The 17,120-nt window shown below is 43.2% G+C and overlaps 1 protein-coding gene across 3 annotated transcripts in view; it reads left to right on the top strand.

Annotated features, from left to right (window-relative positions):
* Window positions 1-17,120, top strand: part of LOC115482636 (protein-arginine deiminase type-3-like) — a 76,226-nt gene that overhangs the window by 42,868 nt on the left and 16,238 nt on the right. For 2 of the 3 annotated variants that reach the window (XM_030222581.1, XM_030222584.1), the window contains 7 exons: window positions 980-1,083; window positions 1,737-1,848; window positions 4,084-4,191; window positions 5,829-5,980; window positions 9,820-9,964; window positions 11,563-11,656; window positions 16,876-16,988. In XM_030222581.1, coding sequence (XP_030078441.1) covers window positions 980-1,083; window positions 1,737-1,848; window positions 4,084-4,191; window positions 5,829-5,980; window positions 9,820-9,964; window positions 11,563-11,656; window positions 16,876-16,988 — 828 coding nt within the window. The remainder of the gene's footprint in view (window positions 1-979; window positions 1,084-1,736; window positions 1,849-4,083; window positions 4,192-5,828; window positions 5,981-9,819; window positions 9,965-11,562; window positions 11,657-16,875; window positions 16,989-17,120) is intronic. The other variant, XM_030222583.1, reaches the window with a different exon arrangement.

Raw genomic sequence — 17,120 nt, 5'->3', positions numbered from 1 at the left:
TAGAAAGTAAACACATGTTTAGTTAGTGTTATAATTGATTCATGTGGCTCCAGCAACCTAGAAATCACTGCAGATATTTTGAGAGTGGGAGACTCACCCAGAGACAATTGTGAGTCAGCCGGTGGGAAGAGGGTGCTAGTGTAGAGCACAAGTGGTAGGTGCAGGCAGACCTGAGTTATGCTGGGGATAGACTCTCTAAGTGGTCACGGGGTAACCCCAGGTGGCTGGCTAGGCGTTTCGTGACACCACCGGATTTTAAAGCCGGATTAGCAGCCGTATTTGGTTGCTTGAAAATGTTTAATTGTTCTAGGTACAATGCGCTCATGTCTATTGGTGGCAGCTGCAGAGGAGAGAGATGTGGTAAATTGCACCGTATTCCACCAGATCAGATACAGAAGGGGTTTTGAGTTACCCTGGACCTGATCTGATGGGGTTCTGCCTACCATAAATATTTTTTTGCTGTTTTTCTTTTTTTGGTAAGGGGACATTTACCATTTCATGACCACTTTTACTTAGGGGTCCCTAGTTATGCAGGGCCTGGGGTCAGCTGCCCCTTTTGCTCATTAGTAAAAGAAACCATGTGTCTACCAGAGAGATATACCAGCTATTTAAGTAGCCCAATTTAGCTGCTTACAATAGCCAGATATGGATTGAATATTCTGGGATAGCCAGCTATATTGCACGGTATAGCTGGTTATCTCTTAGGCACTATACAAAAATATTCAGCAGGGGATAACCAGCTCTCCCCTGCTGAATATGTCTGGGTCCAAAAGTAGCCCATGATCTTCCTCTGTATAAAACGGCATCACCTGCTAAGTTTGGTTGCATTTACATGAATGATATCCAAATAATGAAGAACAAACAAACTTTTGAAAATACGTATATGCAGATTTAATTAGGAACAACCCCATTTTACCCTCCCTTCAGCATGGAGTTAGACTTTAGCCACAGCTCAACAATTTTGCATCTTTTGCTTCAGAGCTTGCCAAACAGTCCAGTATTTACAGACTTGGTGGTTTTCCGAGTGGCGCCATGGATAATGACTCCTAACACGCTGGAAGCTAAAGAGGTCTTTGTGTGCAGGTAAAAAGGCAGTAGCCACATCTCCTATGTGTACAGTAGGGTTAGAAGAGTGGAGCATGCTTCAGCTAGCTCTATAGTCCTTTTGGATGTGAACATCTGAAGACTAAGTTGAAGTCTGGAGACTGCAGTGCTGACAACCAGTTAGACTACAGAGAAAAGTAAAAAATGTCAACCATGAAAAAAAATAGTTGTCCTGATATTCATAGGGTGGTCAATGCATACGTCACTTATACGTAGGAGCTTTGTCACTAAACAGCCAGATATTATCCCTAGAAACATAGAGGATGACAGCAGATAAAGGGCATATTAAGGGCCAGATTAGGAGAGCATTACCGGGAATTAATGTTTAGTGTCAGTATTTGGCCGTTTAGTTTAGGCCTGCTGAAGAAGAGATAGTGTTGGTGCCGTCGCCATACTGCACCGTCTATTTAGCACTGTCACCTGTACGAAAAGTGGCACCAAATAAAGCGATTAAGAGCAGACACTTAACCTGGTGAATATCCAGCTGAAAATTGGTACCTGTAATTTTATTTCACTGGGTAAAATCAAAGGAAATCTAATGGGATTCCATCCTGCTGCAATACGATCATCACATTAAATGTAATGAAATCAGTGTTCAAAGCAGAACCTTACTCCTGTTTATTAAATTGTAGAGTACCCGGTAACAGTAAGTTTCTGGAGCAACTGACAGACCTGGTGAAGAGAGCACAGTGTAAGCTGACGGTCTGTGGGGAGGATGATAACCGTGGAGATCGGTGGATCCAGGTACAAGAATGTCACTGAGGCCGCACAGCAGAAAACTCAAGTTTTTTCAGTTGGGGTCTTGCAGGATTTAGGCAAATGTACAGCTAGCCAGGATTGAAGCTACAGTGGTGAACCTGCCACTCATAGAGCAGCATTGGGTCTTACTCAAAGGACACATCCCTCAAGCCCAAGAGGAGTTCTAGTATTAGCATGGGTGAGATGTATGATAAATAGACGGTAACAGTAGCTTATAATTGCTTTATTCTGAAACATTACTACACCATGTGCATGGCCAGCTATCTGGAGATGTCCAGTAAGTACCTTTAAGAACTAAGAAGTACCATTCTGAGCTGAAGCAATAGTCCATTGAGTCCAGCATTCTGTCTCCAAATTTTGGCCATACAGGTGACTTGGAGGCACCTAACAGATCCTTTCCCTATTAATCATTCCCTAAAAGATGTGATGCCTGGAGGCAACCTTCCAAACCAGGGATACTGCAAAAAGATAAGCTCATGTTTCCTTCTCTTGCACTTGGGCCCAGACTGTTGCTTTGAACAACAGATGGTAAAGGAAGAGAAGGAAGTGGGCGACCTGCTGCCGCTTTCTACCTCCACTGCCTGTTGCCGAACAAGATTGTGGAAATAGAGGCAGAGGAATGGGAGGGGTAGAATGAAAGAGCTGAGAAACCTATGAGGTAGGAGCATGTTGGCAAAGGGGGGAGGGTGAGCAAGGGAATTAATTTATGGATAAAGATAAGGCAGTTGATACTAGAGCTGTACTGAAAAGTATATTTTAATATTTGGAAGATTATCAGGGGCATTTTCGAAAGAGAAGGGCGCCCATCTTTCAACACAAATCGGGAGATGGGCATGGGCAGACTTATACGGTCTGTGCCAGAGCTGATGGTGGGAAGCAGGACTGGTGGTTTGGAGGCGGGGATAGTGCTGGGCAGACTTATACGGTCTGTGCCAGAACCGGTGGTGGGAAGCAGGACTGGTGGTTTGGAGGCGGGGATAGTGCTGGGCAGACTTATACGGTCTGTGCCAGAACCGGTGGTGGGAGGCGGGGCTGGTGGATGGGAGGCGGGGATAGTGCTGGGCAGACTTATACGGTCTGTGCCAGAGCCGATGGTGGGAAGCAGGACTGGTGGTTTGGAGGCGGGGATAGTGCTGGGCAGACTTATACGGTCTGTGCCAGAACCGGTGGTGGGAGGCGGGGCTGGTGGATGGGAGGCGGGGATAGTGCTGGGCAGACTTATACGGTCTGTGCCAGAATCGGTGGTGGGAGGCGGGGCTGGTGGATGGGAGGCGGGGATAGTGCTGGGCAGATTTATACGGTCTGTGCCAGAGCCGATGGTGGGAAGCAGGACTGGTGGTTTGGAGGCGGGGATAGTGCTGGGCAGACTTATACGGTCTGTGCCAGAATCGGTGGTGGGAGGCGGGGCTGGTGGATGGGAGGCGGGGATAGTGCTGGGCAGATTTATACGGTCTGTGCCAGAGCCGATGGTGGGAAGCAGGACTGGTGGTTTGGAGGCGGGGATAGTGCTGGGCAGACTTATACGGTCTGTGCCAGAACCGGTGGTGGGAGGCGGGGCTGGTGGATGGGAGGCGGGGATAGTGCTGGGCAGACTTATACGGTCTGTGCCAGAACCGGTGGTGGGAGGCGGGGCTGGTGGATGGGAGGCGGGGATAGTGCTGGGCAGACTTATACGGTCTGTGCCAGAATCGGTGGTGGGAGGCGGGGCTGGTGGATGGGAGGCGGGGATAGTGCTGGGCAGATTTATACGGTCTGTGCCCTGAAGAGGACAGGTACAAATCAAAGTAAGGTATACACAAAAAGTAGCACATGTGAGTTTATCTTGTTGGGCAGACTGGATGGACCGCGCAGGTCTTTTTCTGCCGTCATCTACTATGTTACTATGTTACTATATGTAAATGTCATCTGCCATTTGGATGCCCTGTCTCCCAGTCTCTTAAGGTCCTCTTGTAATTTTTCACAATCCTCTTGTGTTAAATTGGTTTAGAAGAAGCCTGCATGCAGTTGAAACGGTGTGTGGCTTGGACATGCAGGGGCCCAGTCTGACTGAAAAGAGGAATTACCAAGCCAAAGAAATCATTTTAATCTTCAGTACTTTACTTTAGAGGTAGAGTCTTCCCTGATGATATTCAGAAGAGCTTCTGTGAGGAGTTACTCTTTCAACAAACTAGTATACTGAATACCAATGGCTAAAACATTCTATCCTCCTATTTCCAACAGGATGAAATGGAGTTTGGCTACACAGAGGGGCCAAATCATTGTTTCCCGGTGGTTTTCGATTCTCCAAGAAACGGAAAGTTGAAGGATTTTCCATTCAAAAAGATCCTGGTATTTATTTATTTATTCTTATTTATTCATACTCATAGTAGATGAGTTATCTTAATTGAGTGGATTGTCGGGTGGATTATTGTGGCTATTAGTTCTCATTGTGTGCCTTGCTGAAGAGATGTCTTAAGAGATTATCAAATGTGAACCTCTTTTGTGATATATTAAGTGCAATAAACCATAAATTAACACTAAACCTGAGGTCTCCACCAGAGATTGATGAGGCAAATGTCTTTATACCTGTGGTATCTTAAAAAAAAAAAGAAAAAAAGAAATAATTCACTTTGCTTCTTAACTGGCTGCTCATATATGAGAAAAACACAGATGTGGAAAAGCACACCTTAACCTGTGTAGTTACTAGTGCTTAAACGTGTAAAAACCCAAGTGATGCTGCTCATGTTTGAATGTGTTTTTGTGAAATTGATGCTCCTGCTGTATGTTTAGGTCACAGCTGAATCCGGACATTAAATACTGGGACGTTTCTGGTGACCATCATTGAATAACTGGCTTAAATTTGGCTGGTTCCAACATAACTGGCCAAGCTGATTTTCAGCACTACGCAATCAAGCTGGAGCTGCCAAAGTTATTCTACCTATTGTGGTGGCCAAATATGGCCACCAAACTTAGCCGGCTCTGCAGTGAAAATCGCTGGATAGTCAGTTATATCACACGATATGACCAGCTATCTTTAAGCCACTATCTGGCAATATTCAATGCCAGATAGCCAGTTAAAAGCCATTTCGGCGGTCAAACCATCGTATTTTTAAAAGACTCTGACTTCACAGCAGAGCCTTTTTTGAAATAACATAACAATGGTACTTGTGTATTGCTAGAAAAACCAGCAAAAGTCCACACTCCACACAAGGAAAGCAAGCGGAAAAAACCAATAGCGAAGTTGACAAGAATGGCTGGAGATCTTTTATTGACAATTCTTGGAATGACTTGACACAGATTGTGTTTTGGTGACAGGGCCTGCATCAGGAGTCTGTGATGGTCACACTAAAAATATATAGGTCTAGAGACAAAACTAGATCTATAACATGTATGTAAATCTAACTTGTCATTAGAAAGTGCATCAAATGATACTCCTGCCAAACACACTTGTGTATTGCTACCACCATATAGTTCTAAGCAGTTCAGAAATCCAAGAAATACCAGGACATACTCCTGGGCATTACACAAAAAATACAATGCAAAATAATAGCTATTAACTCAAAATGTATTTCTTAAATAACAAAGTCTTAAGTTTTCTTCTGAAAACCTAATTGGAATAAAATTGATCAAAACTTAGAGATCTTTTGCCAAATTTTGGGAAAATTGTGAGTGCCTCAGTCTGGATGTCACATGAAAAAAGGGGTTTCATGTATCACGGTCAGTACCAATGTCCTTGTAACACGCTAAACATGGTTTACTCCTCTTGGAACCCGTCTTGCATCTGGGAAGTTTTGTGCTGTTTTGGCTCATCTCTCCTTCCAGTGAAGGTTTGCATTCCTTGGCTCTTCCCTACTGCCCAGGAAGGCTTGTACTCATCAAACATTTGTGCCGATTGGCTCCTTCTGAGGGCCTATGAAGACTTGTGCCTGTTACTGTCTATTCTGTACTTGGTTTATCCTTATACTTTCATTGCTTTGTTCTTACAGGGTCCAGATTTTGGATATGTGACGAGAGAGTCTGCATCCAAGTCTGTCAGCGGCCAGGACGCCTTTGGAAATCTTGAAGTGAGCCCCCCAGTGACGGTGAAAGGAAAGACGTATCCCTTTGGCAGAATCTTAATTGGAGGCAACATTCTGGCGTATGTATCTAAGTACATGTAAGAGCAAAATCTTTTGGAACAAGCATGACTAATGTGAAAGAGAAGAAAAAGGGAAGAAGCACCTTGAATAAAAAGAAAAAGAAACCTTGGGATTGATTTTTCAAATGATTTAACTTGGTAATACCACTGAATATCCAGGCAGACTGGCCTGACACTGTACCAAGTTAGAACGACTCTTTTACCATATACGTTCACACTTCTGAAGTTGACTTTTTAAAAGTTGTAGCCCACTATGGAACCATAGCTGGGAGCAGCCTGCCCGGGGACATCTAGGGGGTTTAAGTGGGGCAATTTGGTCCAGGGCGGAGGAGAGAACTGAGTGTAAATAATGGGTCTGCTCATCAAGTCTAAGCGCAGTAAAGTCTGAAGGGAAAGAGAAAAGGGATGGGAAGACCCTAAGGGGATCTATCAGAGAAAGATATCTTGACCAACTCCGGAAAAGAGAGGACGTCAATGTGAGATGAGAGAGAAGCTTAATTGTGAAGTATATTGCCAGATGATCGGACCAGGGGATAGCAGTGGATGAAAAGGAGCCAAGTTGGAAGGCAGATTCTTCCAGATCAAGAGCATGCCCCATTTGATGAGTTGGGAAAGGGACATATTGACAGATTCAAGTCTGGCAATAGAGAAAGGAGACGCTGGGAGCAAGGATGTCAAGGGATGTCTACATGGGTGTTAAAATCACCCAAAAATAAGGGGTCAGAATAATGGATCAAGGCCTCAGAGAGCAATTGGTAGCAGGATCCCCATGAAACTTACATAAGTACATAAGTATTGCCATACTGGAAAAGACCAAAGGTCCATCAAGCCCAGCATCCTGTTTCCAACAGTGGCCAATCCAGGTCACAAATACCTGGCAAGATCCCAAAAAAGTACTAAACATTTTATACTGCTTATCCCAGAAATAGTCCAATTTAATAATGGTCTATGGACTTTTCCTTTAGGAAGCCGCCCAAACCTTTTTTAAACTCTGCTCAGCTAACCGCCTTTACCACATTCTTTGGCAACAAATTCCAGAGTTTAATTACATATTGAGTGAAGAAACATTTTCTCCGATTCGTTTTAAATTTACTACTTTGTAGCTTCATCGCATGTCCCCTAGTCCTAGTATTTTTGGAAAGCATAAACAGACGCTTCACATCTACCCATTCAACTCAACTCATTATTTTATAGCCTGCCTTTTGAACCTTTGCCTGGACCTGGACTTTGTTTTGCTTGCCGCCTGCCTTTTGAACCTTTGCCTGGACCTGTCTTCTGCTTGCTGGCTGACCGCCAGAGACCTAGCCTGGATTTGCTGGTACGTCTGTTCTGCCTTGCTTCTGGTGTGGGGTGGTTTTGCCTGCCCCTGCTGCTCCTCGGTAGTGGCCCAAGGGCTCACAAACCCAGTTCCTGTTTAGTGAATGTGACAAGGGGGAGGGAGTGGGAGATGTTTGATGGAGGGAAGAAAGAAACAAATACTGGATGAAGGATGTGACAGGGGGAGAAGCTAAAAGGAGGGGAGAGAGGGGACATGCTGGTTGAAAGGGGGAGACAAAGAGGATATGTTGGATAGAAGGGGGAGATAGGGGACATGCTGGATGGAAGATGGGTGAGGTGGGAAAAGCTGGATGTAAGTAGAGATAGAGAAGGGGAGAAGCTGAATGGAGGAGAGGACATGCTGGATGGAAGGGGAGGAGTGGGGACATGCTAGATGGAAGGGGGAGACAGAGAAAGGGAGAGACTCGGAAGGGGGAGAGAGGAGACACATTGGTTGGAATGGGAGAGTGGGGGCACTGGATGAATGGGGAGAAGGGGATACGCTAGATGGAAGGGGGAAACAGGAAATGCTGGCTGGAAGGGGAGAGAATAGAGTTAATGAGACTGGGAAATAAAAGGAATGGAAAAGATGGAAAGCTCTAGGTAGATTCAGTAAAAAGAGGAAAATTGAAGACTCTAGTAAGAATGAATGAAAAATGGATAAAAATAAATGGAAGGAAGCTGAGAGGAAAATATCAATGTTGGAGATGGATGTAGTGGAGGATGTGAAGAAGACAAGAGAAGAGAGAAAAAGGACAAATGGACAAGAAACCCTTGATAGAGGAAAGCAGAATGCAGAAATTGCGACCAACACAATTAGAAAAATTAAATGGCCAGACAACAAAGGTAGAAAAAATTTATTTTTAATTTAGGATAAAGTAGTGTGGTAGTAATGTTATTCTAGGCTTATAAACATAAAACAAAAAAATGGAAAATAAGATGATACCATTTATTGGACTAACCTAATACTTTTTTTTTTTTTTTTACTAGTTTTTGGAGATCGAAGCCTCCTTTGTCAGGTCAGAACAGTATACCATAACAGCAGTATATTGTCCTGATCTGAGGAAGGAAGTTTTGGCCTCTGAAAGCTAGTTGAAAAATGTATTACATTAGTCCAATAAAAAGATATTGCCTTATTTCCATTTTTTTTGCTTTATTTTTATTTGTTAATTTGTAGTGTGATTGGAATATGTCATATTTTAAAATTTACATCTGCTATCATTACATTTGGCATATATTTTAGTGTTGCATTGGAGAGTCTAGTTTCTTGGGGTTCGGTTTAATTTCAGAAGTTCTTAAAATCATATTAGTGTATTTTTAAGAATATGGGTTGAAGAAAATTGAAATACTTTACATATGACCGTACATCTGAGGTATGCCTAGTTATACTACTGTAACCCATAAGTATTTGTATTTTTGTCTACATATTTCTATTTTTAGTTCTATACCTGGTGAGCGTCTATCTGTGTTCTGTGTGTGTGAACAACTAGGTATTCTGTTAACATTGAATGTCTATGTAGGGCTGATCTGTTCTAATCCGGCTTGTTTAGTTTTCCAGTATTGATGTTCTAGTGCCCACTGCACTGTTTACGCTGCTGCCCTTGCTGTGTGACTCCTGGAAGTTAGTGCTATTATGGTATTGTAGAATTGTTCTTTAGGTCCTAAGTGACATTTTTTGTGTTTTATATCACTTTATTATGTGTTGTACTAGTCTTCTGGATGTGATTTTAGATCATGCCTTTCTCAGCAGTAGCTCAAGGAGAGTTACTTTCAGATACGATAGGTATTTTCCTGTCCCTGGAGGGTTTACAATCTAAGGGCTACTCCCTACACTAAGGATTTTAACCTTCCCAATCACACTTCATTCAACCGCACCTTGGCCCCGCCTTAACCCCACCCATCTTAGCCTCCCCAAACAGTTGAGTCACCGACCGCCTATGTTTCCGCATACAGTTCAAACTTTTTAAACTGATTTAGAGGTCCATTCATTTTGCAACTCCTCATTATCTCCTCTTTTATCTCCCCCTACACCCCTCTCTTCATCATGTAAATTACTCTTATCTGTGCCCTTATTCTCCACTGTGAACTCCGGGCTCCAGTCCTTCCAACTTGCTGTACCATATGACTAGAATAGACTTCCTGTTCTGCTATGTCATGCTCTGTCTCTGACCCTATCAATATCCAGGCTGAAAGACTACCTTTTAAAATCTTATCCCCCTATATGCCTATTTAATACCCATATAATTTTAATCATTGCCATAATAAAGGAAACTAATCCCTTATTTGTCCTGTCTGTCTGTCTCAAATAGACTGTATGCTCTGTTGAGCAGGGACTGTCTTAAGTGTTTTCTATACAATACAAATGATAGTAGCAGCAGTAGGATAAGAGAAAATACCTTATTCTGAACAAATATCTTATGCTTTTAAAGTTATGCATAGTCCATGCGGCTGAAAATTCACATCTGAATATATTATTTACTTTTGTATATGGAATGATTTCCTTACTTTGCCTTAAATCCCAGGTCAGATGGAACAAGAATGGCTGAAATTCTCAGAAACTTTCTCTACGCTCAGCAAATCCAATCTCCTGTAGAGCTCTGTGTTGACTGGCTGTTGGTGGGTCATGTGGATGAGTTCATGACCTTTGTCCCAGCCCACAACAGAAAGGTAATACATGGTGCCCTCTTGATGTCAGAGATAAGAACTTTTAGAAGTGGTTCCTAAACCTTTCTGGACCTTAACCTCCATGTTCAGATGAGGCAGGGAAGCCTAGGTTCAAAACCCACCCCTCTCTATAGCTTTACACAGTCATTTCTTTCATTTGAGTTTCATTTCATTTCTTTATTTTTGGGTTTGTTGTTTCTTTTATTTTGTTTTGTGTACTTAAACAAAACAAATACACAACAAAATCTCATTTAAAAATAAATTAAATATATAGCAAAAGAAAAGTGTTGGGACAGGACAGGGCCTGATTTTGCCCCCTTCTACTGCAAAAGAAGACAAAATCTGTCCAGAGAGCCCAGGCCACAACCCCAGATCCTATGGCCCCTTTTGCTGGGGGAACTCCAATTACTCAAGCTGTGCCAGAGCAGGGGCAGACTGAGAGTACTCTGAGGTCCCTTACCGCTGCCCCCTTCACCCCCACCACCATCCCCACAGCCCTTCCCTTCCTCCTTGTCCAGCAGCATGTCCTCCGATCTCCCCTTTACTACCTCCTTCTGCCCGGGGCAGCTCCACAGTTTAAAATGGCATCTGCAACCTCTCACGAACGTTCGCGGCCACCATTTTAAACTGTGGAGCCGGCACAGGACATAGGCAGCGGCAGCAGGCAAGGGCAACTGGGCAGAGCCTCTGGGCCCCCTGGAGCCTCTGGGCCTTCACGCACTCTCCGGTTCCCCGAATGGTCAGTCTGCCCCTGTGCCAGTGTAATAATAAAATAATAATAATGGTAATAATGGTGCTGACAGAGCCAGGGCTGATTGTATTAAAGTCTTGGCTAGTCCACACCATTTTCTTGTATCATCAAAATTATCATCATCATTGCACCCCGATATCCTTATGGACCACCAGAGGTGGCAACCATCCCTTCTTGCCCAAGGAACTTTCCTGTCCTGAGCCATATCTACTGCACTTTGGAGTTCCAATCCAGTCCTCTCCTGGCAATTTAAATCGCTTTTAATACTGAAACCAGGAGTGCGATTTGGTAGATTTTCTTTCCTGGCAGAATTAAAACTAATGCCCACTTTTGGTTGTCCAGCACCATTTCAGTTCCTATTACTCCAGCGTGGCCAGAGCAGCTGAGGACTACTCCAGTCTAAAGACATGACCAACAAAGTAAAAGATTGTCAAGATTGTCCATGTGCCGGTGAGAAGACTCATGAAGGATGTTTTGGGGACTATTGGGGCAATTGAGGGGACTTGGAGGATGGGTCACAAAGGGGTATTTTTTTTTAGGTTGCTGCAGAGTTGGACTTCATTTTTTTAATGATTTGAACACAAAAGAATGAACTTGTGTTCATTATTAAAATTTCCCATTTCATTTCAAATAGGAAATTTTGCAAATCCCTATTCTCACTAACTCTTGACCCTCCACTGTCTCAGCTACAAAAGTTATAAACCCTTTGGAACCTTCAGCTGGGATTTGGAAAGGACGAATAATTAAATCTAAACTCCAAATCCATGAGGTGGTTTGTAACACAAACTCTGTTGGAGGAAGACACATCTGTACGTAATTCAAGTCTGTTTTTCCCTGTGCTTTTGCTTAGGGTTTCCGGTTACTCCTGGCCAGTCCTACTGCCTGTTACCAGCTGTTCCAGGAGAAAAAGCAGCAAGGGTATGGAGATGCTACCATGTTCCAAGGTAGGTCAGATTATGAGCATCATCTTATTCTTTAATAAATCATCATGCCTAACTGTGAAACCTATGCATGGAGGAGAACAGATCTCCAATTACGGATGTGCACAGAAAAAAATTATAGGTTCACTTTTGGATCATTTTCAGAGTCCTTCCCAATTATCAGAATGAACTCCCTTTCCACTATCCTGTGACCTCTCAGTCAACCAATTATTTGTTAATAAAACATTTTTTAATGTGCATTTGAACTTTTTGAAGTTTGATTTAATATGCATGGAATCAATTTTGCACACTCTAATGCTAATGAACCAAATGAGTGCTGAGGAATTGCACAACACCCTATAAGCCTATTTAATACCACTGTGGTAGTCAAAAAGGCCTAATACCTATAAGACATAAATGTATAACGAAAACTAATAAACTTACTCAAATAATTGGTAGAAAATCCAAAGAAATGAGACAGGAGGAAATGAAGTGCCGTCATGAACGATCAATTACAGTTGAGTAAATACACCAACAGCTGCTCTGTGGATTTAAAGGTCAGTTCAAGAAATATTGGGGATGGCTGGCAAGCAATGATATTGGGCGAAACTCCCCAGTTCAGTGGTCAGCTAGCTCAGTGGGGTTTGTCCGTTCAGGAGCCTCCCCTGCCCGGTTAAACCCTTCACCCCTAAGAGCTATGGTAGTGTTGTACATTTGTGGGTAGTGGGTTTTGGGGGAGGGGGGTTGGGGACTCAGCACCCGTGGTAAGGGAGCTATGCATGGGGGAGCATTGTCTGAAGTCCACCGCACTGACCTCTAGGGTGCCCAGTTGGTGTCCTGGCATGTCAGGGGGGCGAGTGTACTACGAATCGTGGCCCCTCCCACGACCAAATGGCTCAGATTAGGACGTTTTTGAGCTGGGCGTTTTTAGTTTCCATTATCGCTAAAAAAAACAAATGCCCAGCTAAAAAAAAGTCCATTTTTTCAAAAATACGGTCTGTCCCGCCTCTTCACATACCCGTTTTCGGACATAGACGCCCATGGAGATAGGCGGTTCCGTTCGATTATGCCCCTCCACGTCACCCACACTCCAATCCCTTCAACACATCTCTTACTACTGTCCCACTCTATGAAATTATGCCGTCCCTGCGACACTTTGTTCCATACTTTGTATCATCTCTGTGATACATCGTACCAAAGTGAACCTAATCTAAGTAATTATGTCATCTCTTTGATACATTGTTTCCATCCCTGTATTATCTCTGTGATACTTTGTACCATACTTTGTAAGCCCCACTGAACCTGCTATTGAGCGGGAAAGAGCGGGGTATGAATGCCACAAATAAATAAATTATGTACAATATATGTTAGGCAGTATATAAGCATTTTAAATAAATAAAATACAAAAACATTACTTCACTTAAAATCATTCCAACTTTATGCCTGGGCCCTGAATAGAATGATCTCTCTCCCCCACGCCCCCACCACTGAAAGACTCACATATGAGCAATCGGCAGTCAATACTGAAACAGCAGTTATACATTTTGTGCAGGAAGTAGAGCAGCTGAAACCCAGATGCTCCATCATGATTCTTTAAGAAAATATTATATAAATTGCTCAACATGGCCAAGTTTTGCCTAAGGGAAACTATAACATTCCCACTGCAGCTCCTTGTGACCCTGGGCAATTTCTGTCTCTTCTACTAAACTCAGCACCTCATAAAAGCTGGCTGTCCTATTTTACACCTATGGGTCATGACTACTACTACTACTACTACTTAACATTTCTAGAGCGCTACTAGGGTTACGCAGCGCTGTACAGATTAGGAAAAGGACAGTCCCTGTTCCAAGGAGCTTACAATCTAATGTGCGAAATGGGGCAGTCCAGATTTCCTGAATAGAGGTATGGTGGTTAGGTGCCGAAGGCGACATTGAAGAGGTGGGCTTTTAGCAAGGCTTTGAAGATGGACAGGGAGGGGGCCTGGCGTATGGGCTCAGCGAATTTGTTCCAGGCATGGGGTGAGGCGAGGCAGAAAGGGCGGAGCCTGGAGTTGGCGGTGGTGGAGAAGGGTACCGACAGGAGGGATTTATCTTGAGAACGGAGGTTACGGGTAGGAATGTAAGGGGAGATGAGGGTAGAGAGGTAGGGACATGAGCTACTTAACCCGAGCTAAGCTTTATTAAAAGGGCCCCTCAATCCCCCATTCCTCTAGGTACAAAACCTTCGATTGTGAGCTCACTAAGGACTGAGAAAGTATCTATATATGAACTGCTTTGTACCACAGAAAGGTGGTACCTTATTAATATAAACAATATTCAGAGAAGTGGTCAGCTGACTGTCACCAGCTAAATTAGACCCCAAATTTCAGTGCTGATATCCCATCTGGGTCTTTGATGGCACCCAGAAGTTGTGCAGGTCTCCAGTACCTACATAACTCCTGTCTCTGCCCCCTAGACCTGCCGTAATACCCAGAGGGTAGCTGAAATTTAGCCAGTATCATTAGTGCCTGATCCTGGCTTCTCCCTGACTCTGACCCGGGACCTCCCTGGCGCTAAATAGTGAGTGCAGTGGTAGAACCAATATTCAGTGGTTATTTGTAACTAAATATTGGCTCTTATTCAGTGGAAACCTTTCCTGCCCAGTTAAATTGTTTTGAATATCGACCCCTAAATCACAAATAGTCTAAATACTATATGCAGGGCTGTAAATTCATTTTATGTGACCCGTACAACACTTTCAGAAAGGGCCCCAGAGTGTTGGGGAAGGGGAGCAACGTGAAAAGATATGAAAGTAGCTGTCAGTGGGCTCTCTTTCTCCTTTGCGTCCCCCCCCCCCCCCCCCCCAGATTGCAGGGGGCTGCTAGGGCACAGTTCACACCACTGGTTCTCTGATTGATCTATTTAAGAACAAAGAGAATATTTCCATCCATTTCCTAAGATTTCTTTTACCTCTCATGTCGAGGAGTGTGGTAGCCGTGTTAGTCCACTCTTAAGGTTATCAATAGAAATCAAACAAAATAAAACATGGAAAAGAAAATAAGATGATACCTTTTTTATTGGACATAACTTAATACATTTCTTGATTAGCTTTCGAAGGTTGCCCTTCTTCGTCAGATCGGAAATAAGCAAATGTGCTAGCTGACAGTGTATATAAGTGAAAACATTCAAGCATTACTATGACAGTCTGACAGGGTGGGAGGATGGGGGTGGGTCGGAGGTATGCATGGGGACATCAAAGCATATCATTGATATTCTAACAGGATGGGTGTGGATAGGTGAGGGGTGGGGTGATCAACAGAGACATACAGCTTTATGGTTTATAATGGGCTAGGAACCCCAGATCCTTGTTAAGTCCTTTCTGTTGGGTGTTAAAATATTCAATCATTCTGACTTCAAAGGTCTTACGTTCTTGTATGGTTTTAAAGTTACCTTTCAGTATTCTCACTGTGAAATCACTGGTACAGTGTCCTGGTTCTGTGAAGTGCTGTCCCACCGTGGTGGGGGCCCTACTGGCTGTATTGTTCATGTGATGTCTATGTAAATTGAATCTTGTCTTAAGCATCTGGCCTGTTTCTCCAATATAGCATCCTTCGTTACATTTTTTACACTGAATGATATATACCACATTGGAAGATGAGCAAGTGAAAGATCCCTTTATGTTGAATATCTTTCCTTTGTGGGTAACTGTGGGGTCCTGTGAAATATTTTGGCATAGTTTGCAACTGGATAAATTACAGGGACGTGTGCCCTTCTGTTCCTTTTCAGTCTGTGAAGGAAGTTTACTTCTGATTAGCTTGTGTTTTAAGTTGGGTGGTTGTCGGAAGGCCAGTACTGGTGGGGATGGGAATATCTCTTTCAGTAATTCATCCTCCTGGAGTATAGGTTGTAGGTCTCTTATGATTTTCCTCAGTTTTTCCAGCTCTGGATTGTATGTCACTACAAGGGGAATTCTGTCTGTGGATTTTTTCTCCTTGTACTGTAGCAGATTCTCCCTGGGTGTTCTGAGGGAGGAGGCAATATTCTTGGAGATTATTTTGGGGTTGTAGCCTTTCTGTTTGAAGGATGCAGTCAGGCTTTTAAGGTGTCTGTCTCTGTCCCCTGGGTCAGAGCAGATACGGTGGTATCTTGTGGCTTGGCTGTAAATGATGGATCTTTTTGTATGTGAAGGATGGAAGCTGGAGTTGTGGAGGTAGCTGCATCTGTCTGTGGGTATCTTGTATATAGATGTTTGTATACAGCCATCACTGATTGAGACCGTGGTGTCCGAAAAATTGACTTTTTCTAGGGAGTAGTCAATTTTGAATCTGATTGTAGGATGGTATGTATTGAAGGCAGAATAAAATTGTTTCAGAGTTTCTTCACCCTCCGTCCAAATCATAAAAATGTCATCGATGTAAATGGATCTTTCACTTGCTCATCTTCCAATGTGGTATATATCATTCAGTGTAAGAAATGTAACGAAGGATGCTATATTGGAGAAACAGGCCAGTTGCTTAAGACAAGATTCAATTTACATAGACATCACATGAACAATACAGCCAGTAGGGCCCCCACCACGGTGGGACAGCACTTCACAGAACCAGGACACTGTACCAGTGATTTCACAGTGAGAATCCTCAAAGGTAACTTTAAAACCATACAAGAACGTAAGACCTTTGAAGTCAGAATGATTGAATATTTTAACACCCAACAGAAAGGACTTAACAAGGATCTGGGGTTCCTAGCCCATTATAAACCATAAAGCTGTATGTCTCTGTTGATCACCCCACCCCTCACCTATCCACACCCATCCTGTTAGAATATCAATGATATGCTTTGATGTCCCCATGCATACCTCCTACCCACCCCCATCCTCCCACCCTGTCAGACTGTCATAGTAATGCTTGAATGTTTTCACTTATATACACTGTCTGCTACCACATTTGCTTATTTCCGATCTGACGAAGAAGGGCAACCTTCGAAAGCTAATCAAGAAATGTATTAAGTTATGTCCAATAAAAAAGGTATCATCTTATTTTCTTTCCATGTTTTATTTTGTTTGATTTCTATTGATAACCTCTCATGTCATAATCTGAAAGTATAGAGCAGGTGTAGAACAGAAGTAAAGGTTTACGATGATTCAGAAGAGCAGACATTTCAACAGCCAAAGTGCTCAAACATCGCACAATACTTGTACTGCTATGTGATTTCAGTACGCAAGAAGCACTAACTCTGCATTTTGGTTTTAACCTTATGTCATTCTAGGATTAGATAACCTTCAGGACTTCATAGACGATCTCCTGTCCATAGATGGTCTCCTGTCCATAGATGGTCTCCTGTCCAATGAAAAGATGAAGGCACAAAATAATCATGTGCAGGTACCAGTTCAGCAGAATGAGAGGATACTGAAGGTCTGAATGTGGTTTTCGTTTGTATAGTCCCTCTTAGCACACCTCCACCTGACTACAACAAAGATCGGTCTGTGGAAGGGCAAAGAAAAGCGAAGGCAG

The sequence above is a fragment of the Microcaecilia unicolor genome, chromosome 13 (assembly GCF_901765095.1).
Source record: "Microcaecilia unicolor chromosome 13, aMicUni1.1, whole genome shotgun sequence".
In the NCBI taxonomy this organism is placed as follows: domain Eukaryota; kingdom Metazoa; phylum Chordata; class Amphibia; order Gymnophiona; family Siphonopidae; genus Microcaecilia; species Microcaecilia unicolor.
This window is presented reverse-complemented; position numbering and strand designations above follow the sequence as displayed.